General features: G+C 44.9%; 1 protein-coding gene across 1 annotated transcript; it reads left to right on the top strand.

Annotated features, from left to right (window-relative positions):
• Positions 1–330: 330 nt before the first annotated feature.
• On the top strand, positions 331–25,884 carry UNG (uracil DNA glycosylase). Its single transcript, XM_082263834.1, has 7 exons — positions 331–683; positions 1,231–1,440; positions 15,399–15,494; positions 17,675–17,772; positions 21,378–21,466; positions 22,719–22,897; positions 25,601–25,884. The coding sequence occupies exons 1-7, from the start codon at positions 561–563 to the stop codon at positions 25,739–25,741; spliced, it is 936 nt and encodes a 311-aa protein (XP_082119960.1). The 5' UTR covers positions 331–560; the 3' UTR covers positions 25,742–25,884.
• Positions 25,885–27,534: the final 1,650 nt, after the last annotated feature.

The following is a 27,534-nucleotide window of genomic DNA, read 5'->3' as shown; positions in this document are numbered from 1 at the left end:
TGGGACCTCTGACGTGTCCCAGAAGATTGCAGGGAGGGAGGGGGAGAGGAGAACTTCCGTTCCGGGGGGGGAGCGGAAGTGGGAGCGGGTACCTGTCAAAACTAGGTACCCGCTTCCCCCCAAAAAAAATGACATGCCAAATGTGGCATGTCAGGGGGTCAGGACTCCCTAAAGCGGAAGTTCCACTTTTGGGTGGAACTCCGCTTTAAGTGGTTAAGGGAAAACCTGTTCAGTAGCCATGGATAATACTATCACTCCAGAGAGCTGTGCTGTGCCCCAGAGTTCGCTGACTTTTTTGGGGTTATAATAATAATCCCCTCCTAACAGAGTTTAGTAGGCGTTTATAAGGTAAGGGAGCCCACAGTGCTGCCTGTCATCCTCTTCTACTCTCTCTCAGGTCTAGCACCCAACGTCAATGACTGAGGAAGGTTAGATTAGGAGGTAACTATGGTAACCCGTCCAGGCGGATCCTCCTCTTAGAAGGCAGGGCAGAGGCAGCGAATTTTGGCGCCAAATTCCCGAAGCAGCGAGGAACACACCGAATCCCGGCAGGAACGGAAATGCCCGGGCAGAAGTCCATCAATTCCTTCTTCACCCCGGTCTCTAAGAAGCGCTCTTCCTCAGAGGCCTGGCCAGGAGAAGATGCTGACCGGGGAGACATCAAGAAGCTACAAAGCGGCGAGGTATGGTAGTGCAGACTACTTCCTGTTTAGTAGGGGAGAATAGACACCACGCAGACATTGATAGTAAACGTATTAGTGCAAATACGGGGGAGAGTGAGCAGTATTATGCCCTATAGTACATGTCTCATACAGCGTGTAGTTAGTAGGAATGTAAAGAATACGAGACGTCTTATTACCACTGGAGGAATACAGCGTGTCGTCCTCTGTGCGCCTCACGCCTCGTTCCAGTGGCCGTGCAGCCAATCGGAATGCAGGACTCTGAGAGGGGCGAGGCCTGCGCCGATCTTGTTTTAGCGGGAAAATCCAGCATGTACATCTGAGACAACAAGTGACGTAGGGGGCGTGGAAGCTGAGCTCACTCCAGGCTGATTTTCCAGTTCTGTATTCTAATGCTAACACCGAGCTAGCAGTCCTGGCAGTTTAGTTGTATGAATCCTGTTAATTGATATAAGTCACGATGATGATTTGTGGAGCTAGGGGCATCAGACATTATCTGCATAAATTCAAGTTCTGCATCACCCGACCATTCTCTCATTATTCTCCTCAGACCACTCCTGTTAAAAAGACAAGACCGGAAGATGAAGAAAACCAGGCAAAAGTAACCTCTCCTCCCTTGAGCCCTGAACAGCAGGACCGCATTCAGAAGAATAAAGCGGCCGCGCTACAGAAGCTCGCAGCCCGCTATGTGCCGGAAGGGTTCGGGGAGAGTTGGAAGCAAGAGCTGCTTTCGGAGTTCTCCAAACCTTACTTTATGAAGGTAAAAGTCTCAGCAAAACTAGAGTAAAGTGATATAAAAGGCTTGCTTTTTTTTTCTTAAAATGATTGTCCATTCAGTTTAAAAAATAAATAAAAGGGAAAAACTATTTTTATAGCTATAAAAAAAAAAAATATTTTTCTCTTACGTCCTCCGACAGTCGCCACCACTTCATAATCTTCACTAATGGGGTTATTGACCTTTGCTCCGCAGGAGTAGCTAGGCAACAAGATTTGTTAATATCAAAGCTTTTAGCATATCACACCCCTAGGGGGTGGTCCCCTCAGTCAATACCTCCCTGCTTCCTGCATTCTCAACTCAGTTTCTAATGCCTAGCTTAGGAGTAGCTGGCTGATCCTGTGCTGGGGCTTTCAGTCTCAGCCTTCTATCCTCTGTTTGATTTTATTTTGAGTATTTTTCTCTTTCTTTTACTTAGCTGTTCTTTTTATCAGCATTAGTTTAGTTTCTTCGGATGAAGATGATCATGCAGAGCTGGGTCTCGGACTGGCCGCCCTGGATCCCATGGCTCAGGGCCAGGGGCTTCCCAGCCTGCCATCGAGCGTTCAGCTCAGGTTTTCCCTGGCATATTGAACGACCCATCCCTGTTCGCTGCAGGGATGCTGCCTGTGAGGTGGCTACCTCACCGGACGCCATTTGCAGTTTCGCACCGCAGTTCCACTGCGTCCTGGCTGCGACACTCCCTGTCCTCAGTGCAGCGGTTTGGTCGCTGGAGAAGGCTCCCCACGCCATCCGGACTGGTAAGTGCATTTCTATGTGGGGACCTGTCTGTTTTGGGTGTCAGTCTGTGACTGTGTGACCCTGCATGTCTGTATATGTGCTGAGCTCCCTGTCAGATTCCTGTGTGGAATAGCTGCCTTTCTGTGGGCTGCGGGGGGGGGGGGGCTCTCCCACTCTGCTATGTGAGAGTATGGGGCAGACTGGACTTGGACATTCTGTGCGGCGGCCGCTACTGCGGTCCGCCTTTTTTTGCGGCAAAATTATGGTGACCGGCCCTGTGTGGTATGGCGCGGTGTTTTGGCGCCAAACGCCGCCATTTTTGCGGCGATCGATCATACAGCCACATGTCGGCGCCATTTTCTCATTGCCTAAAATGCCTCAGCCGAGCGGCCATGTTTGTGTAGCCTGCATAGGCTTTATAGGGCGGTCAGTCATTGCATCACTTCCTTTTGCTTTGGAACAGCGATCGGTGGCAGCAGCTTGTGTGGTCTCTCCAGGTTTTTACCTTTCTTTTTCCTGTATTTCCTTGCTCAGTGTCCTTATCCCTGTGGGGGTCGGTGCATACATTAGTGTGCGGTGGGCTACGCTCGCCGCGGTCTTAAAGGAGCAGTCCTCCTTTTTTCAATTATTGCTGGGGCATGGATTCTCAGGATTGCAAGTTTCCTCCCACCTTGGTGGGGGGCCAAGGGGCTGCTGCATCCCCCGAGGGGGCTGATCTGGCTGCTATTGTGGCGAACTTGGCTTCTCAGGTGCAGATGCTAATGGCTGATCGATCTGCAAAACGGCCCAGATTGTCTATTTCCTCTGATTCAGAGGGCGATGGGGCTGCGATGGTTGGAGTGCCCTTCTCAGGGTCTCGCTCATCTCTGGACCTTGGGGGGTCTGAAAGGGAGGCTGAGGTAGAGGGGGTTGATAATTCTCCCCCTGGCTCGCTTGAAGAGCTTGCACTCATGGATGAGTTGATTACTTCTATCAAGGAAACACTGCATCTGCAGGATGAACCGTGTCCTCCTGCTTTGATGTCCTCTTATGGGACGCAAAGGAAACCAAAGCAGCGCAGGCTTTTTCCTGCCCTGCGGAATTTGAGCGCGCTGTTGATGAGCAATGGCGCAATTTAAAGAAGCCTTTTACTGTGCCCAGTAAGTTCAAGCTGCGTTATCCATTTACACCCACCACTGATGAGCGTTGGTGTGTGCCGCCTCAGGTGGATCACGCGGTGGCGGTTTTGAATAAATCTACTGCGATCCCTGCTGAGGATACCCCGGTTTTCCAGGACCCTACGGACAGGAGATTGGAGTCTCTGGCCCGTCATGCTTATACGGTTGCTGGTTCTATGCTGAAGCCTATTTTTGCTTCCATTATGGCAGCCCAAGCTATTGCGGATTGGACGCAGGTGCTCAGGCGCACCCTGGTGGCTGACTCTGCTCCACCGACGACATTGGCTATGGTGGATCAAATTCTTCAGGGTGTCATGTATTTGTGTGATGCGGACTTGGATCTAGTCCCTTTTGGCTGCACGCCTCTCGAGTGTGGCGGTATTGAACCGTCGCCTGATATGGCTGAAATGTTGGTCGGTTGACCAATCATCTCGCAAGACTTTAGCTAATTTGCCCTACGCGGGATCTCGCCTTTTTGGCGAGTCTTTGGATACTCTGATAAAGGGAATTTCCGGGGGTAAGAGCACTCTCTTACCCCAAACTCACAAGAATAAGTTTGTTCGCGGTAAGAAGAATACCTCGTTTAGGCCCTCTCAGGGGTCCTTTCGTGCCTTTCGGTCGCAATATAAGGGCAAGCCCTTCAAGGGCCAAGGCTCCCAGAAGAAGCCGTGTGGACAGGTAAGCAGAAGTCCGGCCAGTCCGGATCCGCTGCCCATGCCAATTCGGCCTGAAGGGGCGCCCTCACCCGGTTCTGGGGTGGGGGGACGTTTGCTCGGTTTTCTTCAACCCTGGCTGGCCCGCATTCGGGACAGGTGGGTTCAGGAAATCGTTCGATCTGGATACAAGATCGAGTTTCTCTCTCGGCCGGCGAGCAGATTTTTTTTCCCCTCAAATCTTCAGCTGTCTCCGGAGCGCTTGCAGGATCTGCACCTGGCGGTGCGGGACTTGCGGGCCCAGGGAGTGGTGGTTCCGGTGCCTCATCGGGACAGATTTCGGGGGTTCTATTCCAATCTGTTCACTGTGCCCAGAAAGGAGGGCAAGGTACGTCCGATTTTGGACTTAAAAGCTCTGAACCGCTTTGTGCGGGTTCGCAAGTTCCGCATGGAATCCCTGCGATCGGTGGTGGCTGCCCTGGTTCTGGGGGAATTCATGGCCTCCATCGACTTGAAGGATGCGTACCTTCACATCCCCATTTTCGAGGGTCACCAGAGGTACCTTCGATTCGCCATTGCGGAGGATCATTACCAATTCGTGGCGTTACCCTTTGGTCTCGCTTTGGCTCCGCGGGTTTTCACCAAGGTGCTTGCGCCGGTCCTGGCCTTACTGAGAGCCCAGGGCATCTCTGTCTTGGGGTATCTGGACGATATCTTGATTCGGTCTGCAACCAGTCAGGGCCTGGTGAACGATCTGTCCATCACGATGCAGACTCTGCAGGAATTCGGTTGGACGATAAATTTTCCGAAGTCGACGCTGTGTCCGTCGGTTCGTCTTCCCTACCTGGGGATGATCCTGGACTCTGTTCAAGCGAAGGTCTTCCTGCCGGAAGACAAGCTCCGGACACTTCAGGACGAAGTCAGGTCCCTCAGGGACAATCAGTGCTCGTCCCTTCGGATGGGTATGAGGTGTCTGGGATTGATGGTCTCGGCTTTCGAGGCGATTCCCTTCGCCCAGTTTCACACACGGGATCTTCAGGCGGAGATCCTGGCCAAGTGGGACGGGCGTCCGCAATCTCTGGATCTGCGGATTTCGTTGAGCCGCCTCACCCGAAGGGGTCTTTTGTGGTGGCTCCAGTCCCCGGCGGTGTCGGGGGGCAAGTCCTTTCGTCCTTTGTCGTGGATGGTGGTCACCACGGATGCCAGCCTGTCGGGCTGGGGTGGTGTTCTGGGCGTTCTGTCCGCCCAGGGAACTTGGTCGGAGGAGGAGACCTCCCTTCCGATCAACATTCTGGAATTGCGAGCGATAAATCACTGCCTTCTGTGTTGGACGGACAGGCTTCAGGGCCGTCCGGTTCGGGTGCAGACGGACAATGCCACAGCGGTGGCCTACATCAACCACCAAGGGGGCACCAGGAGTGCCCGAGCGGCTCGGGAAGTAGCCGACATTCTGTCTTGGGCCGAGACACACGTCCCGGCGATATCTGCAGTTTACATTCCGGGGGTGGAAAACTGGCAGGTGGATTGGAAAACTGGCAGGCGGATTATCTGAGTTGCCAGACCCTGGACCAGGGGGAATGGTCCCTTCACCCGGATGTCTTTCAGATGTTGTGCGCGAAGTGGTGCTCCCCAGATGTGGACCTGTTCGCGTCTCGTCTAAACAACAAGGTGGAAAGGTTCGTGGCAAGGACGCGCGATCCTCGGGCGGACGCCTCAGACGCGTTAGTGGCGCCCTGGCATCAGTATCGTCTGATGTATGCCTTTCCACCGATTCAGCTGCTGTCCAGGCTCCTTCTCAGGTTAGCCTCGGAACCGCACACGGTGATTCTGGTGGCGCCGGACTGGTCTCCCCGGTCTTGGTACGCAGACCTCGTAAATCTGGCGGTCAACGCTCCGCGGCGTCTGCCTCTTCGAGAAGATCTTCTGTCTCAAGGACCGATATTCCATCCTGCTTTACAGTCGCTGGCTTTAACGGCTTGGCTGTTGAAAGCCAGGTCCTGAAGGATAGGGGTCTCTCCCCTGCAGTCATTCCCACTTTGATCAAGGCTAGAAAAGCCTCTTCGGGAAACATTTACTACCGTACTTGGAAAGCATACTTTACCTGGTGTGAGTCCAGGGGGTATTCCCCTCACTCATACTCGGTATCGAGAGTGTTGGCTTTCCTTCAAACGGGCGTGGACCAGCGTTTGGCGTTGGCCACGATTAAGGGTCAGATTTCTGCACTGGCCGTTCTCTTTCAGCGCCCTGTGGCGTCTAATTCTTTGGTTAGCACCTTTGTTCAAGGGGTGCGACACTTGGCCCCTCCTCGGAGGGACCCTTTACCTCCATGGGACTTGAACCTTGTTCTGTCCCTGTTGCAGCATGCTCCCTTTGAAAAGATAAGGGAGATCTCGTTGTCTCTGTTGTCCAAGAAGGTTGCCTTTTTGGTGGCGATCACTTTGGCTCGCAGGGTGTCGGAGCTGGCGGCCCTGTCCTGCAGCTCTCCCTACTTGGTGATTCACTTGGATAAGGTGGTCTTGCGACCTAACCCTTCTTTTCTTCCGAAGAGGATCTCGGAATTTCACCTCAATGAGGACATTGTCTTGCCTTCGCTTTGCGCGAAGCCTAAGCATCCAAAGGAGGTGGCTTTGCATTCCTTGGATGTTGTTCGGGCGATCAGGGTTTACCTGTCATCGACGAAATCCTTTCGCAAGTCGGATTCTCTATTTGTCCTTCCAGAGGGTCCTCGGAAGGGCATGGCGGCGTCGGCTGCGACCATCGCCAAATGGATCAGACAGACGATTGTGCAAGCCTATGCTTTGAAGGGGAAGGTTCCTCCTTTCCCTGTGAAGGCGCACTCTACCAGATCTGAGTACGTCTTGGGCCTATCGTCATCCGGCTTCTGTGGTCCAGGTGTGTAAGGCGGCGACTTGGTCGTCCGTTCACACCTTCTCAAAATTTTACAAGGTGGATGTTCAGGCATCGGCTGATGCTTCCTTTGGCTGTAAAGTTCTTAGTGCGGCAGTGCCTTAGGGTCCCTTGTTTGGGTCCTTGGCTGTAGGGGTGTGTTTTTTTTTTTTTTTTTTTTTCCCCTTAGGTTACTTGTTCTTCCTGGGATGTTGCTCCTGTTGAGCACGTTTCCTGTTGCCCAGTTGGTTCTCTTACTTTGGTAAGGTTCCTTTCTCTGATGTGGGTACTGCGTTGCTTTAGGCGCGGCTGCGTTTTATCCCACCCCCTCATGTCTACACTGCTCTGGGACGTCCCCATTAGTGAAGATTATGAAGTGGCGGCGACTGTCGAAGGACGTAAGAGAAAACGGAATTTTTGTAAAATCTTACCGTAAAATTCCTTTCTCTGAGTCCTCCGACAGTCGCCGCCCCCGCCCCTCTTTTGGGGTTTGTTTATGTACTCTACTGCTATGCTACTGAAACTGAGTTGAGAATGCAGGAAGCAGGGAGGTATTGACTGAGGGGACCACCCCCTAGGGGTGTGATATGCTAAAAGCTTTGATATTAACAAATCTTGTTGCCTAGCTACTCCTGCGGAGCAAAGGTCAATTACCCCATTAGTGAAGATTATGAAGTGGCGGCGACTGTCGGAGGACTCCGAGAAAGGAATTTTACGGTAAGATTTTACAAAAAATCATTTTTTTTTCCCTTTTTTTTTTTTTTTTGTCAGTGATCACATAACCTCTGTTCTCAGCTGCATATTAGCAGGGGAGGAGAAGCAGCAGCACCCTGAGCTTCCCAGTGAGGGGCGTGTCAGGACAAGTCTGATGGTTGGAGGAAAGCACACTGAGTTCCCAGCATTGCTAGAGAACTGACCATTGTGTGCACCCTTGCATAGTGTGCTCAGTTTTTATTAGGAGAGCAGAGACTGTCAGGAACACCAGGGATTTCATACAAAGAGAACAACAAGTTCACGATACAGCAGGCACATAACCCAACATTTTACAATCCAGATAACAAACACTTTAAAGTGGTTGTAAACCCCATTCATGAAATCTGACCTGGGCACATATATCTGTAGTGTTTACTTATCTCTCACCAAAGCTCTGAGTGGTGTGTCTTTCCGTTCCTTTCTTCCGCTCCTTTCCTCTGCTATCAGCATGATACCTTCTGACAAGTTCTCCGACCCAGGAGATAAAAGCAGCTGGAAATTTTTGTTGGGGAGGGAACTTAGAGATTGTATAGACAAGCTCTCTGATTATCTGTTCAGACTGCAAGTTTCTTCATTCCTCTGCCTATGTGGAGGGGAGGGGGGTGCCTTTCCTCCAGAGATGTATAGTAACTAAGTAGAACTACTTCACTACTGTACTTAAGTACCGAAAGGCGGTATCTCTACTTTCCTGGAGTAGAATTTTCTTCTTCTACTTCCACTTTTACTTCACTAAATTTTTTCGATGATTTCAATACTTCTACTCCGATTATTTTTTTTTTTGTGCTGCATAGTTACTTGTTACAATTATAAAAATTACCACTGCCAGAACAGTAGATGGCAGGTTTCATGAAGCTCAAAACATGTGTATTATCAGCGCATACGAAAATAAATGCTTCTGTATGCATAAATAAAAGCTGCATTTGAAATAATAAAAAACATGATGTTCAAACTTTTGACTTCTTTCTTTAATAACTACATAACACAGTACTTGTACTTTTACTTTCAGTACTTGAGTAGCAAAATTTTAAAAAAAAAAACTACTTGCAGTACTTAAGTACAAAAAATGTTGAATACTTTAGTACTTCTACTCACTACTCAAGTCACTTTTTGATCGAGCACTTCCACTTCTACTCAAGTATGGGTTTCGAGTACTTTATACAACTCTGCTTTCCTCCAATCAAGTCAGGCTCCACACCCACTGCTGGAAGAGGAACGAGCAAGATTTGCAACAGGATGTGCAGTTTCTAAAGAAAGTAGAAAGGAAAAGACAGCAGATATGCATGTAAAACTTATGTAGGGATATTTGTTTAATCTCTGTGTATCATCTGAGGCAATTCACTTCACTCGGTATAGGAGAGGGTTTACAACCAATTTAAAATAACAAACATGTTATACTCCCTGCTTTGTGTGACACAGAGCAGCCTAGATCGTCCCTCACTGACGATGCTGGCCTGTCCCCCCTGCCGTGTGCCCCCACAGTAAGCAGCTTGCTACGGGGGCACCCAAGCAGACTCGCTCCTAAGCTGCAGCTCTATGTGTCTATTCACACACAAAGGCTGGGGTCAGTCCCCTCTCTCTCCTCATTGGCTCACTGGCTGAAAGGAGGGAAAGTCCCTGGAGAGCTGAGGCTCTCGCGCACATTGCTGGATCAAGATGGGGCTCAGGTAAGTATTTGTGGCGCTGCTGCACAGAGGTTTTTTACTATGCATAAAGGTAATAAAAACAAAAAATCTTGAGCCTTTAGAACCACTGGAATGTATTCATTTTTTTTTTTTTTTTTTTATAAACTGTAAGTTAAAATAGTTAATGCATGCTTGCAAAACGTTGGGGTTGATTTGGCAAATCAAAATCGATTTTGTTCACTTTGCAAGCCAATTTACCCCAGAGCTTAGTGAATGTGGTGAAATTTCACTTTGTGCAGAATACTCAGTTGTGTGCTAGGAAAATAAAATGTTTTTTTTTTTTTTCCTTGCACGTTATTGGATAATGCAAATCCGCAAAGCTTTACCTCATGCATTAACCACTTAAGCCCCAGCCCTATTTCGGACACTTTTTGTTTACAAGTTTAAATCAGTATTTTTTCCTAGAAAACCACTTAGAACCCCCAAACATTATATATATTTTTTTAGCAAAGACTCTGGAGAATAAAATGTCGGTCATTGTAATATTTTTTATCACGCGGTATTTGCGCAGCGGTCTTTAAAGCGCCATTTTTTTGGAAAATTTTTGAAAAATCACATTTCACTAATTTTAAAAAATACTAAACAGTAAAGTTAGCCCATTTTTTTTTTGTATATTGTGAAAGAACATGTCACGCCGAGTAAATAGATACCCAACATGTTACGGTTTAAAATTGCGCCCCCCCCGTGGGATCGCGACAAACTACGGTCAATAGAGATCTCAATCTGCGACGCTTTAAATTTATTTAACGGTTACCAGTTTTGAGTTAGAGTGTAGCTCTTTTTTTTAAATTATTGCTCACGCTCTGGCGATCGCGGCGATACCTCACGTGTGGTTTGAACAGCGATTTCATTTGCGGCTCGACTTCCGTATACGTTTTTTTTTTGTGCGCGAGCTAACGGTGACGGGGGCGGCTAAATTTTTTTTTTTTTTTTTTTTTCCCATTTATTTTATTTATTTTTTTAACTTTATTAAAGTTAAAAAAAAATCTGATCACTTTTATTGCTGTCACAAGCAATGTAAACATCCCTTGTGACACCAATATGTAGTGACAGGTACACTTTATGGAGGGATCGAGGGTCTAAAAGACCCTAGACCCCTCCACTACACTTCCCTGTATGCAAAACGCCGAAAACGGCATTTTTGCATACAGCCGTTTTTCAAATTTGCCGCCTTTTGCAGCACAGTAACCCGGAAGTGACGTCATGGACGCCGCCTCCGTGTTACGTCATCTGAGACCCGATCGATGCCGTTTCCGGCATTCATCGGGACTCCATCCAGCCGGCGGACGTGCCGGCTGGGTGCTCGGGGCTCCCGGTGGAACGGGAGCCCCGGGCAAAGCCACGGAAGGCGGCGGGAGGGGGGGGGACGTCCCCTCCCGCCCCCCCGGGTACCGATCGAGCGGCTCCCGAGCCGCATCGGTCGGTACCGACGGAAAGCCAACCGTCGGCTCTAAACCACGGTACCGGGATGGTGCCTCTAGCTAGAGGCATCATCCCGGTACACTACCGCAAAGTTTACTGACGTAGACCTACGTTAGTATGCGGTAAGTGGTTAAGCTCTAGGGAAAATTACCTTGCAAACTTAACAGCCAGCCTGTTTTGCTTTTAGTACATCAACCCCTTTTGTGTCTTTTGTTTTTTTTCCAGAAAGACTCCCAGCTTCTGTGCAGACACACTGCAGGACCTGGGATGCTCTATGACCACTTGGATTCAGCTCATCTGGTTGAATCTCTCAAGAGGTTCTAGAATTTCCACACCTCTCATGTCACTATGCTCATTTAGTCACGAGTGGCAAAAGACCACCACCGAGCAGAGTAGGCTCCGACCAGTGCTGGCCTGCATTATCCCTCATTTGTTGACCTTTCTATTTTATTTTTAATGGGTACCAAATGGCTTAAAAAATGAGCAGTAGAGAGAGAGAGAGGGTCTGGTAGGTATAGAACTGCCCTATTTTACAACCGATTCCTAGAAAAGACTACAAAAATTTTTTGCAAAAAAGGGACTCAGGCTGTACACCCAAGATGTGCAAAAAAAAAAAAAACCAATGAGTTTTAATAAGCATGCGGCAAGCACATATAGCAACATACTGAGAACCTCCTATCTGAGGCAAAACCTTTAGAGCCGGTTCACACTGAGGCGATCCGACTTCGGGGGGCGACCTGTGAAGTCGCGTGCACCGCGACTTTGGCGCGCCTTGCAGGGACTTCACATAATGGAAGTCTGTGCAAGTCGCTCCGAGGTCGCCCCAAAGTAGTACAGGACCCTTTTTCTAAGTCGGAGCGACTTGTGTCGCTCCTATTAGAACGGGTCCTGTACTACTCAATGGACCGCGACCTACCGCGACTTGTCAGGCTGACAAGTCGCGCTAGTCTAAATGGGCTCTTAATGCCCTTTCTAGGGCTGGATTGTAGTTCCGTATGACATAAATGGGTTCATAGAGTAGTGATAAATGGCTCATTATCTAAATAGTGTAAAGTTGGGTGGTGTGCCCCAATGTTGTTCAGTTTGTTTATTTATGATATCTGGGTTGGATTCAAGCTCAATTTCAGTGTTTGCTGACAATACCAATTATGCAGGGAAAAATTTTTTTGGCACAGGATATATAATACAGGAAGACCTTGACAATAGGGGGTTGGGCAGCTACATGGCGAATGACATTCAAAATGAAGAACTGTTAGGTTATGCACTTGGGTGCCAAACATACACATTTAAAGGGGCTCCGCTGGGAGAATTGGAGATGGAAAAGAATCTGGGTTTGCTTTTAGATCAGACTTGGTAGTAATATGCAATGCTACGCTGCAGCTAGCAAAATACTGTCACACATTAAAAAGCGCATACATTCCAGAGATAAATCAATAATGCTACCTCTTTACAAAATGCTGGTTCAGCCTCTCCTGAATGCGCAGTTCAGTTTTGGTCACCAATCCTCAGCAGACGCGTTCAATTAGAAAAAAAGTTGAATGAAGAGCAATGAAATTGGGTGGGATGGAGGAAGGCCTATGAGGATCAATTAGTTTCTCACTCTGGAGAAGAGGCGCTTGAGGAGAAATATGATTACATTGTACCAAATATACAAGGGCAATCCCCTGAAGAAAGCAAGAAATATGGTATGTAGTACACATTATTCCTCTAGCCTTAGGTATAAATGAGCATTTACCCCTTGCAGGAGGGCTAATAGGGGGCCCTGCAATGGTTGTTTTTTCCTGTGACCAGAGTTGGGCTTTAAAGGAGAAGTAGGGCCAAAACTACACTCCTGTGACTCCTATTCAGCCAAGCCAGCCTTTGGATAGATCACGATTGTAATGTCGGGATCCACCCAAATGCCTGGACCAGCAGATGGCTCAGTCCGCACCACTGAGAGACTGGGCCAGCTGCTCCTGCCAATTCAACAGCCCAGTGCTCCGGTGAGCACTGGAGGAGCAGAGAGTTTGTGTCTGACAGTCGCCTCACTAAAAACTGAGAACTGAGCAATCAGTGGACAAATGCAGCATCAGACATATGCTGCACCCATCTAGGTGAGGTGAGAGAATGTTTTTTTCTTTTTACTATCTGTTAGATAAAGCAATACCTGGTAATCCAATCACTATGTAGTTTGCTAACTGTTATAAGCTAGCATTTTCCCCAGTACTCTGTGGGCTATCATACACTTTCCTGTATGTAATTAAAAAAAAAAAAAAAGTTTGAGCATATGGGAACAATGGGTCAGATATCTTAACTGGTGAATCCTAGGTCCATAGCCAGCTGACTAGGTTCTGGGACTGTGTGTGGGGTTTCGTCCAATTACCCTCTTTAATCTTTACCCTTTAATCTTTACCCTTTATCTCTTTTCTACTCTAAAACTCTGATGTCCTCTTTTTGGGGTCCTCCCGATTGTCCTGACTAAATGTGGAAGTGATGACTGTCCTTAGGGCTGGAGTCACGACACGAGTTGGTAAAATTTTGTTTTCTTGTTATGTAACGATTTTTTATGAAAATAAGATTCTACACAGTATGAAAGAGAGCCCACAAAGTTGGAATGATCCATAATCTAGCTTGAGCAGATTTTTATTACCCTAAGAAGACTACATAAACTGGCGGGTTTACAGTCCTTTGATATATGTTGAACACTTGTGGAGGATATGTACTCTTTGTAATATCATTGTATTTTCTTAAATATTGGAACAGAAAAAAAATGGGGAGATGATTTGTAATCTTGAAATAATGGGATTTACAAAAGCCTAACAAACATAATTGTCCTGGAGAGCTCCTATAAGGTATTGTTTAAAGCAGGGGTGTCCAAACTATGGCCCTCCTAGCTGTTCAGGAACTACAATTTCCATGAGGCATTGTAAATCTCTGACATTCAGACATACCTAGGCATGATGGGAATTGTTGTTCTTGAACAGCTGGAGGGCCATAGTTTGGACATAGCTGGGATAAATTCACCTTTTCATGAAAGTGAACTAACTTCAAATATCCTGGCCATCCCTCTGGACCCAGCTTTACATAGCAGCTCTGATGCCCCGTTCTGCCAGTGTATCAGTCTGTACACTGCAATGCACAGTCCCCAGGTGAGTATAACCTCATAATGCTTGCAGTGGCAGGCGCTCATTGGTCAGTGCAACTGTAACCATGCTGACCACAAATAAGCGTATCCAAGGCTTGTTCTTCGTGTAAGATGTCCTAGAAGAAATATGCACTGCTTCTTGGTTAGTGCAGACTCCTGTCAGTCAGTGCATTGCTACTGTGAACATTAGTAAGAACTTTGGAATTTGAGTTTAAATTTCACTGTCATTTGGTGTTATCGAAACTGGCACAAATGCTTGCCTGAATTAGGCGCAGGTAGTTCCAAAGAAAACTACCACCAGAAAAGTACATGTCTTATTAAATTCACATGATTATCTTTCTTGCCAATTATGATTGGCTGTTCCATCTTCTAAAGAGATGCATTTGCCACCCACATAGTGCCATTAGCAATGATGTACAGTTACTTAAAGTGGAATTAACTTGCTTTTTTCCTTCCTTCCCTCTTGCACGATAGCTAAAAAAAATTCTATATTTTCCAGTTTCTGTTCTGGTTGTGCTGTAAAGCAGCATTTCTGGATTTTCTGTCTAGGCTGGGCTCCTCTGCCTACTGGTAATGCTACGTGTCAGCTATCTTAGGAGGCAGCGTGTTACTAAGCTGCAAATTTGTGCACAAACACTGCCAGGCGTTATAGTGGCAATCTGCCAGAAGCTGGCAGCATTTGTGTAAATACGCAGAAATCCTGCAGCACATGTGCCACTAGTCTCTGCCAGGTCCTAGATACCTTGAAGACTCACCAGAGTTACCAAGATGTTGGTGCAGAAGAGGGGCAGGTGGTGGCCATTTATTCAGTGGTATAGTTCCGCTTTAAGCAATATGGTTTCAGTACGTTTTTGAGAATGATGGCACATTTCTGATGGGTCATTATGGGTTATTATGTATTGCTGTTCTTGGTACACAAAAGCCATTGAACATTTGTAAATTGTTGTGTAGGAAAAATGCTAAAGCTGGCAGTGACCTGAAATTCACACACAAAACATACAGTATGTTTTTGCATGATAAACTCCTGTGTAAACTAGTTACCTAAGGAATTCTGGTAATTAGTATACTCAGCCAGTGGTAGGCTAAAACTTTCTATTCAATATTCGTTCGTCCCCTTGGCTTATCTACTGTTGCCATCTGTACCAATAAATCAGAAATGAAGAGCAATAACCAAGGCCCCTGCCATTGCTTTTTTGGCAGTAGCATAGAGCTCACTCAAGATGCAGTGAATGTATTGATCTGATCATTCAATAAAGCAGGGATCCTCAAACTTCGGCCCTCCAGCTGTTGCGGAACTACACATCCCATGAGGCATTGTAAAACTCTGACATTCACAGACATGATTAGGCATGACGGAAATTGTAGTTCCCGAACAACTGGAGAGCCATAGTTCGAAAACCCCTGCAATAAAGCATTCCCCTATGTATGGCTAGCCTTGGCGCAAAAAACGATTGAATTATTCTATTTGCAAACTACTTCTAGTTGTTTGGTTTAGTAGAAACTGTACATACAATAATTAAAAACGATACCCTTTCTTCTTGTTTAGCTGACAAATTTTATCTCCGGAGAACGTAACCGATACACAGTGTATCCCCCTCCCCACCAAGTCTTTACCTGGACTCAGATGTGTGACATTAAAGATGTAAGTATATATTGTGAGCGAATTTAACCACTTCAACTCTGGAAGCTTTTAACCCTCTTATGGTCAGGCAATTTTTTTTTACTATTCGGCACTGTGCTACTTAACCACTTAAGCCCCGGAAGATTTTACCCCCTTCCTGACCAGGGGGTATTTTGCGATTCGGCACTGCGTGACTTTAACGGACAATTGCGCGGTCGTGCGACGCTGTACCTAAGCGAATTTGACGTCCTTTTTTTCCCACAAACAGAGCTTTCTTTTGGTGGTATTTGATCACCTGTGCGATTTTTTTTTTTTTTTTTTTTGATCACGCGCTATAAACAAAAAAAGAGCGTAAATTTTGCAAAAATAACTATTTTTCACATTTTTTTATATGAAATTCCCCCCAAAAAAAAAAGTAAAAATCAAAATTTTTTAAAATTTTCGGCCAATTTGTTTTATGCTACATATGTTTGGTAAAAAAAAATCGCAAAAAGCGTATTTTGATTGGTTTGCGCAAAAGTTATCGCGTTTACTAACAAAGGGAAAGATTTTTTTTTTTTTTTTTTTTTTTAACGCGTAATGGCGGCGATCTGCGATTTTTTTGCGGTACTGCGACATTGGGGCGGACAGATCGGACCCTTGACTGACATTTGTGACACTTTTGGGGTTACCAGTGACATTTCTACAGTAATCAGTGCTACACATATGCACTGTTACTGTAAAAATACACTGGTTGTGAAGGGGTTAACTTTATTTGGAAGGGAGGGGCTGTGTGTATCCCTAGGGGCGTGCTTTCTACTGTGATTGGCTGTGGCTTGAGCTGTAAGGACACTGATCAACGGATCTACATACTAGATCCGTTTTATCAGTGTCTTTACAGCGAGGAGAATGCCTGACATTCTCCCTCTCCCCCGCCGATCGCCGAGTGACCGGCGGACATCGGGTCTGCTGGTCACACGCGCGGGGGGGGTCCGTGACCACGCGGTAGCGCGCCTCCGGGGGCGCGCGCTCGCTCCCTAGACCCTCACAAGCTAGTGACGTAGCCCTACGTCACTTTGCCTGTGAGGGGCTGACTGCCGACGTAGATCGGCGTTAGGCAGTCGGCAAGTGGTTAAACTGGCAATTGCGTAATCTAGCTGCTGTATTTCTTTAAGAAAATTGACTGGCCTTTCCACCCCTGTAGTTTTCACAAACATGCCTGTAGTAAGTGGATCCTTTGTGTTGATCCCCACATCTGTCACCATTCATACATGCTCATTAAATTTTTTTTTTTTGGCAGCATATGCAAATCAGTCAGAATAAACCTGGCTAAACCGTGCCCAAAAATTTCAGGGTGAATTTAACAGATTGCATGAAATATGGCATGTCCAAATTAGAGAAATCACTCTAACAGTAAGTCCCCCTACATACGAACATTCGAGTTGCAAGCTTTCAAAGATACGATCGTGTGTTTGCACAGTTATTTTTTTTTTTTTTCATTCAACCCAGCGGCTGAACGAAAACAAGCTTGACAGATTGCTGTACTAACACAATACTGGTGCAGCGATCACCCTAGCTGTGCTATTCTGTTCTGACACACTAATCAGTGCTCCCAAAATGGAACTCATTCGTAAAGTAGGGGGCTTGCTGTATTTCCTGTGTATGTGTGTGTGTAGCAGGGTCCCCCTCCTCACACAGGGGTTCATGGACATTTTGTAAAAGGGGGAAAAAAAATAAGAATGGTTTAAAGTGCTAAAGAAGGTAGACAGCTTTTGCTAGGCTTAAAGTAGAAATCTGGCATATAAAAAAAAAAAAAATGCTTAAAACTGCACCCATCCACCTTGTAACTTCTATACTAACTACCCTTTAAAAGGAAGATGCAGATGCTTACCTATTCTCAGAGCATTTTCGTCTGGTTACATGATCTTCCCAGTGGTCGGCTTCAGGGGGGAGGAGAGAGCGCCGACAAGGGATTGAATGCCTAGGCATTGCCGTCACCCATAAGCTTACTATGGGGCATCCATTGTCGACTGTCCCTCATCTGACCTGAAGCTGGCAGATCAGAATAGTAAATGTAAGTAACTTCCTTCGATAAGGGTAGTTAATATAAGTGTTAGAAGTGGGGTGGGAGCAGTTTTAACCTTTAACTCCTACATTAACTATTTTATATTAAGGTTTTTAAATGCCTATCGCATACTGTTAACAATTTTTTTCCCCCTTAGGTAAAGGTTGTCATTTTGGGACAGGATCCTTACCATGGACCCAACCAGGCTCATGGATTGTGCTTTAGCGTTCAGAAGCCTGTACCCCCTCCACCAAGGTACCCAGATTTACAGTTGTATTCAAGTAGTATCGTGCCTTGTATATTTAAATTTGAGAATTTGAAGTTCTGCCCTGCATTAATGGTTCAAACCAATGTAGTGAATCCCCCTCCCTTTTTTTTTTTGTCATTGCTATCTGTTCTCCTTACTATTTTTTGTGTCACCTGGATAAGAAGGAAAACCAGCAATGATATGTATTGTGTAGGGTTTTCTTTAAATGATAGTGGGGAAAGGTTTCATGCTGTCCAGTTTTTTGCTTTGGAGAGATTCCCACTTACAGCCTGCCCAGTGACATTTATATTGGGGACAGGAAGTGGAGGTATACCTACACAACAGAGATATAGATAGAATTTCTACAAGGGTTTTACCTCTCCTCTTAACACTTCATTCAAACTGAAGTTCTGACAAGCAAAAAAAAAAAAAAATGAATTTGTGCAGCCATCTTTTGGATTGCACATAATGATTCTTATAAAATGTAACCAAAGTGTGATTATATGCATATAAATGGGTTTTTATCTTTCAGGATTGAGTGGAGGTAGAAAAAACAAGAGAAAAATACAGTACGACTAGATCTTTTTTTTTTTTCCTGTTTATTCTCAAAGCAACGTTCATAGCAGATTGGGACAAGGGAGTCCATATTACCAGTGTACGATCATGTTTCTTTTGTCATTGGATTGTAATCCAATCAAATTTAGTTTTCTAGTTTCTCTAACCTAGTGGTTCTCAACCTTATTGAGACCAGGTCCCATTCATTTCTTCAAAAACCCTCCAACAGTAAAATAAAAAATATATATATTTTTTTTTTTTACACAAAAAGTATCAGAAAATAAAAGGTGTTGAAATTCTGGATTAGGTTGGGTGTCACTGTGAGGGAATGAAGGTTCAGGGAGGGGAGTGGGGGGGGGGGGGGTTGGAGTACTATGCAGCAGACTTGGTGGCTCTGTAGGAGATTAGGTTTATGGAGGCAGCTGGGGACAACTGTGGGGGATGGGGTCTCTGGAGAGGGCTGAGGGTCTCTCCAGGAGGTTGGGAATTTTGCAGGAGCAATGTGGAAGATTGGAGAGCACTGTGGAACTACTGAAGGCTATATGCGGGAGTGGAGACTTTGCAGCAAGATAGGGCCCCAGTGGGAGGTTAGCAAGCACTGTGGGAACTGAGAGCCACTAGGGGGCAGGGGGAACCATGAGAGAATGAGGGGCACTTCTGGTCACTATAGGAGCTGGCAGGCACTGTGGAAAGTTAGGGGATCTTCAGCTAGCTGCAGGCCTGAGATGGAGGCTGTGGTCTGGTGGTTGAGAAGTAACAGCTTCTATATTTACACTTGGGTTTATTTAGTATGCCAGTAGTACTGTGCAAGTTGGCATCTCTGGTCTCTTTGGCAGCTAGTTACATCCTGTGAAGTTTTAATTTCTTCAGGCAAGTTTGACTCTGCTTATTTCCTAGGTGTAACTTTCAATTAAAAATGTAATATGTTGGGGGCGTGTCCTAGCGATGACACAAAGTGAAGACATGCTGACCGGAGCTCTGAGCTGATTGGGCTGCGATTGCATACATCACAGCTGACCAATCTGACAGCTGTTCATGCCCGGGGACCGGAACAACTTCCTGACTGTTGGTGAGGCTGGGAGATGTGATATTACTCACTATGTTCTACGGCAGAACCCTGTTCAGTCTCCGGCAGCTCTGCCCAAGATGGCACCACTGGGCTCCAGCTCTGCAGGGCAGGCCGCCACTTAGAAAGCCACACAGCTCCCAGCCCCGGCCTCTGGTGATGCAGGGACTGCTCTCCATCGCTCAGTGTCACCTATCCCATCCCCAGAACTCCCGCAGTTAGATTCCCACACATCAGTGTCCCAGGGCAGAGACCTCTATGCTGAGGGGACTATTAGACCTGATGGCTAACTTCCCTACCTAGCATTATTTACAAGAGATGGCAGCCTCCATTGTTTCTGCTCTATCAAGGGATCTGCAGGATATACACAAGCAAGTTGACAATGTGTCGGCTAACTCCACGGAAGCCTGGCTAGCTGCAATTGAAGCAGATAAACGGTCACTCCGTCGCCAATTCATCAATGTCCAACTGAGCCTGGATGATGGGGAGAATCACAATAGGCACAATAACCTGCACCTAAGGGGGATCCTGGAGGCCATTGCTGGAAGTCATATGAGGAACAGAGGCCACTTACAGGTGGGGCCACCCTTTTCATCTTATCGTGAAGAGACATGGATCCAAATTCTTGCTACGTGCACCAGAGCAATTATCGGCACTGGACAGCCCTGCAGTGTCAGTTCCCGATTGACTGGACTTCCTGCTCAACCCTGAGCGCTACACTGCACCAACCCCGAGGTCACAAAGATCTCGTCAACTATCACGAGCTTCGAGTCGTGAGCCCCGTGCTAGCCTCAGTGTTGGCACTGCTGCACCAACGGGGGATTTCGGTACTGGGGTACCTGGACGAACTCCTTTTGAGTGCGGATTCTCATCCAGCCCTGTTGGACGACTTGACAATCACTGTCCAAACACTGCAAGAGTTCAGTTGGAATATCAATTTAAAAAAATCAGCCCTGATATCTTCGCTGAGACTGGATTATCTGGGCCTGACTCTGGATTCCGATTAGGCGAGTGTCTTCTCTCCCCCGGATAAGCTGCAGAAGTTGCAGGGGGCGATCTGGTTGCTGTTGGAAAGCAATCTGTCTTCTCTGCAGACTTGCATATGGGCCTTGGGTCTGATAGTATCAACCTTCGAGGCGGTTCCGTTTGCTCAGTTCCACACGAGGTCCTTACAAAGGGAGATTCTTGTAAAGTGGAACAAGGATCCAAAGTCCTTGGACACATGGATTCAGTTGAGTCTCAACACAGTCTGCTCTTCTATGGTGGCCTAACTCGTCAGCACTACGCCAAGGCAAGTCCTTCCTTCCGTTGTATTATACGGTGGTAACCACGGACGTCAGGCTGGGGAGGAGTGCTGGGGAGGCTCTGTGCCCTGGGATCCTGGACATTGGGAGAGTCCAAGCTGCCGATAAATATCTTGGAGCTCAGAGCGAAAAAGCTTTGCCTGGGTCATTGGACAACTCTTTTGCAAGGTTGCCAGGTCCGGATTCAATCGGACAATGCCACGGCCGTGGCGTACATCAGTCATCAAGGGGGGCACCAAGAGCTTTTTTTAGGTGAGCTTCTTGTTACCTGGTTGGCTACGTTTAGCCTTGGGAAGTTACATTCTTTGCGTTTTTTTTTTTTTTTTTTTTTCCCACCCCTCATGCAAATACTGTACTGCTTTTAAAAAATATAAAACTTCTCTTACAATCCAGCTGCAAAGGCTTGTATCTGCTTGTATGAAATTGTTGAATATCCACGCTCTCAAAGATTAGCAGCCAGCATTAACCACAATGTGATAAAAAACTATAGACAAAAGGATATGTTTGATTACTGTTCTTTACGACTTATTTACAATTTGTCTTATGATTTGTATCCCGCATGCCTGAATTCATTCTTATATTGTTTTGTACTACTATCTCACAATGTAGTCTTGCCTGGATTGATATAAAGAAAGAAATTGCACAAAAAAAAAAAAAAAAACGTAATGATTTTTTTTTTTCTTTTTAGCTTGGAAAACATGTACAAGGAGCTTCAAGTAGATATTGATGGTTTTGAGCACCCTGGACATGGTGATCTATCTGGGTGGGCTAAACAAGGTAAAGACCACTCAAGTTTAGCTTTGATAGTTATCAGTTACATAAGCCGGCTTTAAAGGGCTTTGAAGTAATATATTTTTAATTCCAATTATTACATTGTGAGTCAACATGCACTTATGTATTGCCTTGGTATCTTAGGAAGTGTATGTAGTGTTTATAAGGCTGACAATGATTCCAATGTTTTTTCATTTGCATTTTCTGAAATGTGAATAATTATCAGAGCTATTTCACTGTACATAGCAGCATAATTGCTACTGTGCACTCGTCGACCTATACAAAATACCATATGCACATCTAGATCTTTGCTCTAGCACACCTATAAAGAAAAGAAAGTGAGAATTTCCTTTTGGCAAAACAGTCCTCACAGATTGGAAGTAATTCTTCAATTTGACATTGCTATGTAGTTTTGCAGGAAACTTAATTTTCCTATAAATGATTTAAAGAAAGCAATGATGAAAGCTTGCCTATGCATGTTGTGAGGAAAACCGTCAGACTTGTGTAAAATGTGCTCAAAGCAACTTGTCATATTTTTGTGTTTGGTTCTGCATTTCAGAAATGAGAAATTTAACCGCAGTGCCGGGGCAATGTCACTTAGTGCTCTAGATGAACATACCAAATGGACATTTCAGTGAAATGGCTAAACAAGGTGGTTCTCTGTCACAGTGAAGACAGAAATGTGCCTAAGTATCAGTAGATGGCATTGGGATGTATTTCCTCCCAGGCCTCCCCGCACTTTGATACGTCAGAGTTGAGGAGGAGCCTAGGGGTGGTTTCCCTGAGGTTTGACTTTTAACATTTTTAAGAGACAGCCAGCAAGAACGATGCTGGCTGCTGCAGTACAGGCATGGGATTGAGGCCTCGGGAAACCCACTGGCTGTCAGCTTGGGACATTGTAGGATTTGCTTACCCTCCCCCTACCCAGATACTTTGCTGTCGAGATCGGAGCGAAAAAATACGGCAGGGGGCAGGGAAACAAACACATCCGATTAATTCCACGAAGGCGGCAGTGGCAGGGGGGAGGAGCTAGGGAAGGGGGTCAGAGAGCAGCTAAAAATGGTGCACACAGAATCTGGTGTAGCTGTGCATAGTAACCTATCAGCTTCTTAAATCCACTTGTTGAATTCAGGTTTGATAAAACGGAAACTGACTAGTTACTGCGCACAGCTGCACCAAATTCAGCCTCATTGCATTAAATGAATAAGAACAATTGTAACTTCCTCTCTTTTCCTTTTTTTTTTTTTTTTAATCTCAGGAGTTCTCCTTTTAAATGCTGTGCTGACTGTAAAAGCACACAATGCCAATTCACATAAAGACAGAGGCTGGGAGCAGTTTACAGACTCTGTGGTTTCTTGGCTGAACAAGAACCTTAATGGTTTGGTCTTCATGCTTTGGGGAGCCTATGCCCAGAAGAAAGGAATCGGTATTGACAGAGTAAGTATCCGTGAACCAAGTAGTATTTTTCTGATGGTTTTAAATTCAAATCTGAAAGGCTGGAAATTCATCAAGTTTTGAATTAGTGCAGTGGTTAGAATGTTTCAAAAGCGTTCATTCTGTGCATGTTAATTGTGTTAGAAACCACAAAGAAATCCTAGTAGCAGGGAATGGTGAGTGACACCATGGAGGCTTAGTGTTGCTGGAAACAAGTGTTGGGCTTAGTGGCTTGGGGCTTAGTGTTGCTGGCAACTTCAAAGGTTGATAGCACAGGAACAGAGACTTGGACAGCATTCAGACTTGCAGGGATGCGTTTGGGACAGTATTAGGATTTCATTGCTGTTTCCAACTTGATTAACATGCACAGGGTCAACTTCCTCGCATATATCAGGTAAAATGGCAACTTGCACTAAAGATTTAAAATCTACAGATCCTATAACAAAGCAAGTAACCTATGTACATATTGTCACGCCTGGACCGATAAGTTGGATTCACAGCTTACCACCATAGTTTGGGGAGAGGAAGGTACCAAAAAACTTTATTAAATTTATCTGTGTAACATTCTATCCAGTTGGAGGCAAATTGTATAAAGGACTGAACAATAGTGAGTCCTTTAGAAACACCTTTTTTTCTGCTGTAACCTGCTTACATAGATAGCTAGGTTTGATATATTTAGGGCCTCATGTACACGAATGTTTGCACTTTATTAAATCTTGCAGTGGGGTGTGCTGCATACATCTGCAGTATGGTAAAACTACTATTTTAACAGAGGATATTTGATGCCTTTAAAAAAATGCATCAAGACATTTTAGGGAAACATGTACTTTGAAATACACGTACACAAAGCATGTGTGAGGCATTTATTATAGCCGTTATTTTGTCCTATAGCTATACTGACATAAATTGACCTCTCAATCCTTTTTTCTATTACAACTCGAATTCCAAAAAAATTGGGATATTGTGTAAAATCTACATAAAAAAAAAAACAGAATGCAAAATCTACATAAAAACAGAATGCAATGATTTGCAAATCTCATAAACCCAGATTTTATTCACAATAGAAAATAGCATGGTGGCTAAGTGGGTTAGCACTTCCGCCTAGCAGCACTAGGGTTGATGGTTTGAATCCCAGCCATGACGCTCCCTGCCTGGAGTTTGGATGCTCTTTGTGCCCGCATGGGTTTCCTTCGGGTACTCTGGTTTCCTCCCGCACTCAGAAGACATGCTGGTAGGTTAACTGGATCCTATCAACATTGGCCCTAGTATATGTATGAATGTGATTTAGGGACCTTAGATTGTAAGCTTCTTGAGGGCAGGGACTGATCTGAAAGTACAATATATATGTAAAACACTGCAGAAATTGACAGCACTATATAAGTGTTTGTAATTAAAAAAAAAAAAAAAAAAAAAAGTTTAATCTGAGTCAGTAACATGAGTCAGTGTCTCGGAAGTAAATATGGGCAGAGGTTCACCAATTTGTGAAAAGCTGCATCTAAAAATTGTCCAACAATTTCAGAATGTTTCGCAATGTAAAATTGCAAAGACTTTAAATATATCACCTACCGTACATAATTTTTATTAAGATTCCACAAATCTGGAGAAATCTCTGTATGCAAGGGATAGGGCAAAAATGTAAAATTAGATGCCCATGATCTGGCCTTCAGATGGGACTGCATTAAAAACAGACCTGATTCTGTGAGGAATATCACTGCATGGGCTTGGGAATACTTCCAAAGGTCACTGCCTGTGAACACAATTCGCTGTACCATCCATAAATGCAAGTTAAAGCTCTATCATGTGAAGAAGCTACCATATCTGAACATGTTCCAGAAATGCTGCTGTCTTCTCTGGGACAAAGCTTATTTAAAACGGTCTGTCGCAAAGTGGAAAACTGTTCTGTTGGATGAATCCAAATTTTCTTTCTATTTGTCAACCATATGCACCATGTCCTTTGGACTAAAACTGAGAGGGTTCTTCTGTCTTATCAGTGCTCCATTTAAAAGCCTGCATCAGTGCTGAAATATCTATCCAGGTTTTAGTGCAGCATATGCTCCCATCCTGACCACGTTGTGGTGTGTGTGTGTGTTTTTTGAGGAAGGACTTGCATATTTTAGCATGACAATGCTAAATCACATACTGCATCTATAACAGCATGGCTTCAAAGAGCCCACGTGCCTAACTGGCCTGCCTGCAGTCCAAATCTTTCACCAATTGAAAAATATTTGGTGCAACTTGATATGAAAAATATGACCCAGGACTGTTAAGCAGTTAGAATCAGGCAAGAATGGGACAACACTCCTCTCCTAAAACTCCAGCAACTGGTCTTCTCAGTTCCCAGACATTTACAGAGTGTTGTTAAGAGGGGTGCTACACCGTGGTAAACATGCCCCTGTCCCAACTTTTTTGAGGCATGTTGCTGCCATAATTTTCAAAATTACCTTTTATTTTATTCCTAAAATAGTAAATTTTCTCAGTTTAAACATTTCATGTTTTTGATTGTAAATAAAATATGGGTTTGAGATTTGCAAGTCATTATATTCTGTTTTTAATGTCGCTTTTACACATTTACACTTTTTCCAAAAAAAAATAAAAAATTTTAGGTTTTGAAAAGAAAATGAATGAACATTTTATAAAATACTAATGAGAATATGTTAAGCTCATTCCCTTTTTTATAAAGATGTCTAACAGATTTTTGTTTTGCAGAAGCGCCATCTTGTGTTACAAACGGTCCATCCTTCTCCTCTATCAGCACATCGTGGATTTTTTGGTTGTCGGCACTTCTCTAAAACAAATGCTTACCTCCAGAGTGTGGGTAAAAAACCTATTGACTGGAAGGATCTGTGAAAATAGTAATATTGCCAGAATTCTAGACCATATCACACAGGCATTAATCTTAATATCATTAGCAAAGTGAAAAACACTGCTGCTACTTGCTAATGTATCAGGTTTGGTTTAGGTTTTACCATACGTTGCATGTTTCAAAAAATAGTTTTGAGTTTCTGTAAACAGCTAGGTGACAAATACCCATAACTGCCACAACTAATGTTTATGTAAATGTTAAAATGATCTGTAAAGTTTGTTGTTGGCATTCTTCTATGTCCCAGAGGAGTCTTGTACTACAGCCATAACAACTGTACCTACAAAACATGATCTATATCGAAAGTACCTGCAGCCTGAGTAGAAAAGCTTGACCTCTGCTATCAGGCTGCAGAGAAGAAATCCGTGTCTGAGAGGAGTGGTCAGTCTGCAGAGGTATGGAATGTCTCCCGAGTGAAAGCTCATGCTAACCTTTTATCTTTTGAGTGTATCTCCTTTCTCACGTGGATGCCATACTGCGGTTTTTAACTTCTGAGATGTAGCTTACTCCTTCTTTTTTTTTTTTTTTTTTTTTTAATATAGTGACTACATTGTGCTCAAGCTACACACTTTAATTTCTGGTTCTTTTGTTAATTTTGAGGTTTTTTTTTTTTTCTTTTGTGCTGTCATCTATTATTCATCTTAAATTTTTGGAGAGCAGCCTCTTTAAGTCTGACTAAGCAGGGAGCATGGTGCACTTCTGCAGAGAAACCACTGCTTCCACATAGAAAGCAAGCATCCTTCTCTGCAGTTTGCTGTCAGTGGGCACGCATTTCAGGCTGTGGCTGCTTTGTAAAGAAAACCAACCAACCCATTGTACATCTTTTTGTGTTATTGCACCTGGACTGTATTTAGCTGATTAAGACTACATTCACACAGTGACTTTGGCCAGTGCGAATTGTAGAGGCAGGAATGTTCTGATTCTGGCTGGCCCCGTTCACTTTAACAGGTCACAAGCAGCCCCAAGCATTCACGGCTGCCTGCTCCCACTCACAGCCACAGCAGGAATCGGAAGATTTCTGCCACTACAATTTGCACCGGTGTAAACTTAGCCCAGAACAGAGTTAATTTGGGCTTTAATAGATTACTGTTAACAAAAAAGAAATTGTTACATTTTTGTTAAAATTTGAAACTGCCATTTCTTACAGTGGTTAGACATTTTGCAGAATATACTACCATGTATTCCTTTCTTTCACCAAATGAGCTTTTCTTTTAAATAAACTAAAAACAGGAGGAGAAATGACGCAAGCTCTATCGCTGGTCTCTTAGGAGCCACACTATGTGCATACAGAAACCTGGCTTTTGTGGTTTTGAGCCTCCAAAAAATACCTTTAAAAATGCTGCTAGAACACTGGCCATTTACTGTTGAGGTGAACCTTTAATGCAGAACAAATACTAGTCTATGCACCTTATTAACTGGGTTCTGTAAGTTCCTAAACTGTTGGTGTTTGTGCTGCGAACTACAGGCAGAGGGCCTTTTCCTCTTATATGTTGTGGTACTGAAGTTAAGCCACGTCCGAATATCTGCTTTTTTCATACTTGTGTTTACACCTAACAATACAGTTTTTGCTGTACTCCTGCCCCACTACAGCAATGAGAGCTAGGTTCACACTAGTGTCTTTTTTATGTACCCCCCCCCCCCTTGTCTGTCCACAGAACATCCTGTTTTTTTGTAAATGGTTCACAAAAACAAGGTGTTCTCTGATTGGACCAGGGGGAGAGGGGAAGAGTCTAAACAACTCTAGCAGGTGCTGTGGAAGTACAGCAAAAGCTGTACTGTC

This window comes from Pelophylax lessonae (genome assembly GCF_965119305.1).
Source record: "Pelophylax lessonae genome assembly, chromosome: 1".
Lineage (NCBI taxonomy): Eukaryota > Metazoa > Chordata > Amphibia > Anura > Ranidae > Pelophylax > Pelophylax lessonae.
Note: the sequence above shows the minus strand (reverse complement) of the source record. Positions and strands in the feature narration are given on the sequence as shown.

What these genes read in the sequence shown, in the direction of transcription:
- UNG (XM_082263834.1), top strand. Translation starts at nt 561, where the DNA reads ATGCCCGGGCAGAAGTCCATCAATTCCTTCTTCACCCCGGTCTCTAAG. An exon ending in AGATGTGTGACATTAAAGAT is followed by an intron (nt 15,495 to 17,674) that starts GTAAGTATATAT and finishes TTTCCCCCTTAG; the next exon opens with GTAAAGGTTGTCATTTTGGG. An exon ending in ATCTGGGTGGGCTAAACAAG is followed by an intron (nt 21,467 to 22,718) that starts GTAAAGACCACT and finishes TTTTAATCTCAG; the next exon opens with GAGTTCTCCTTTTAAATGCT.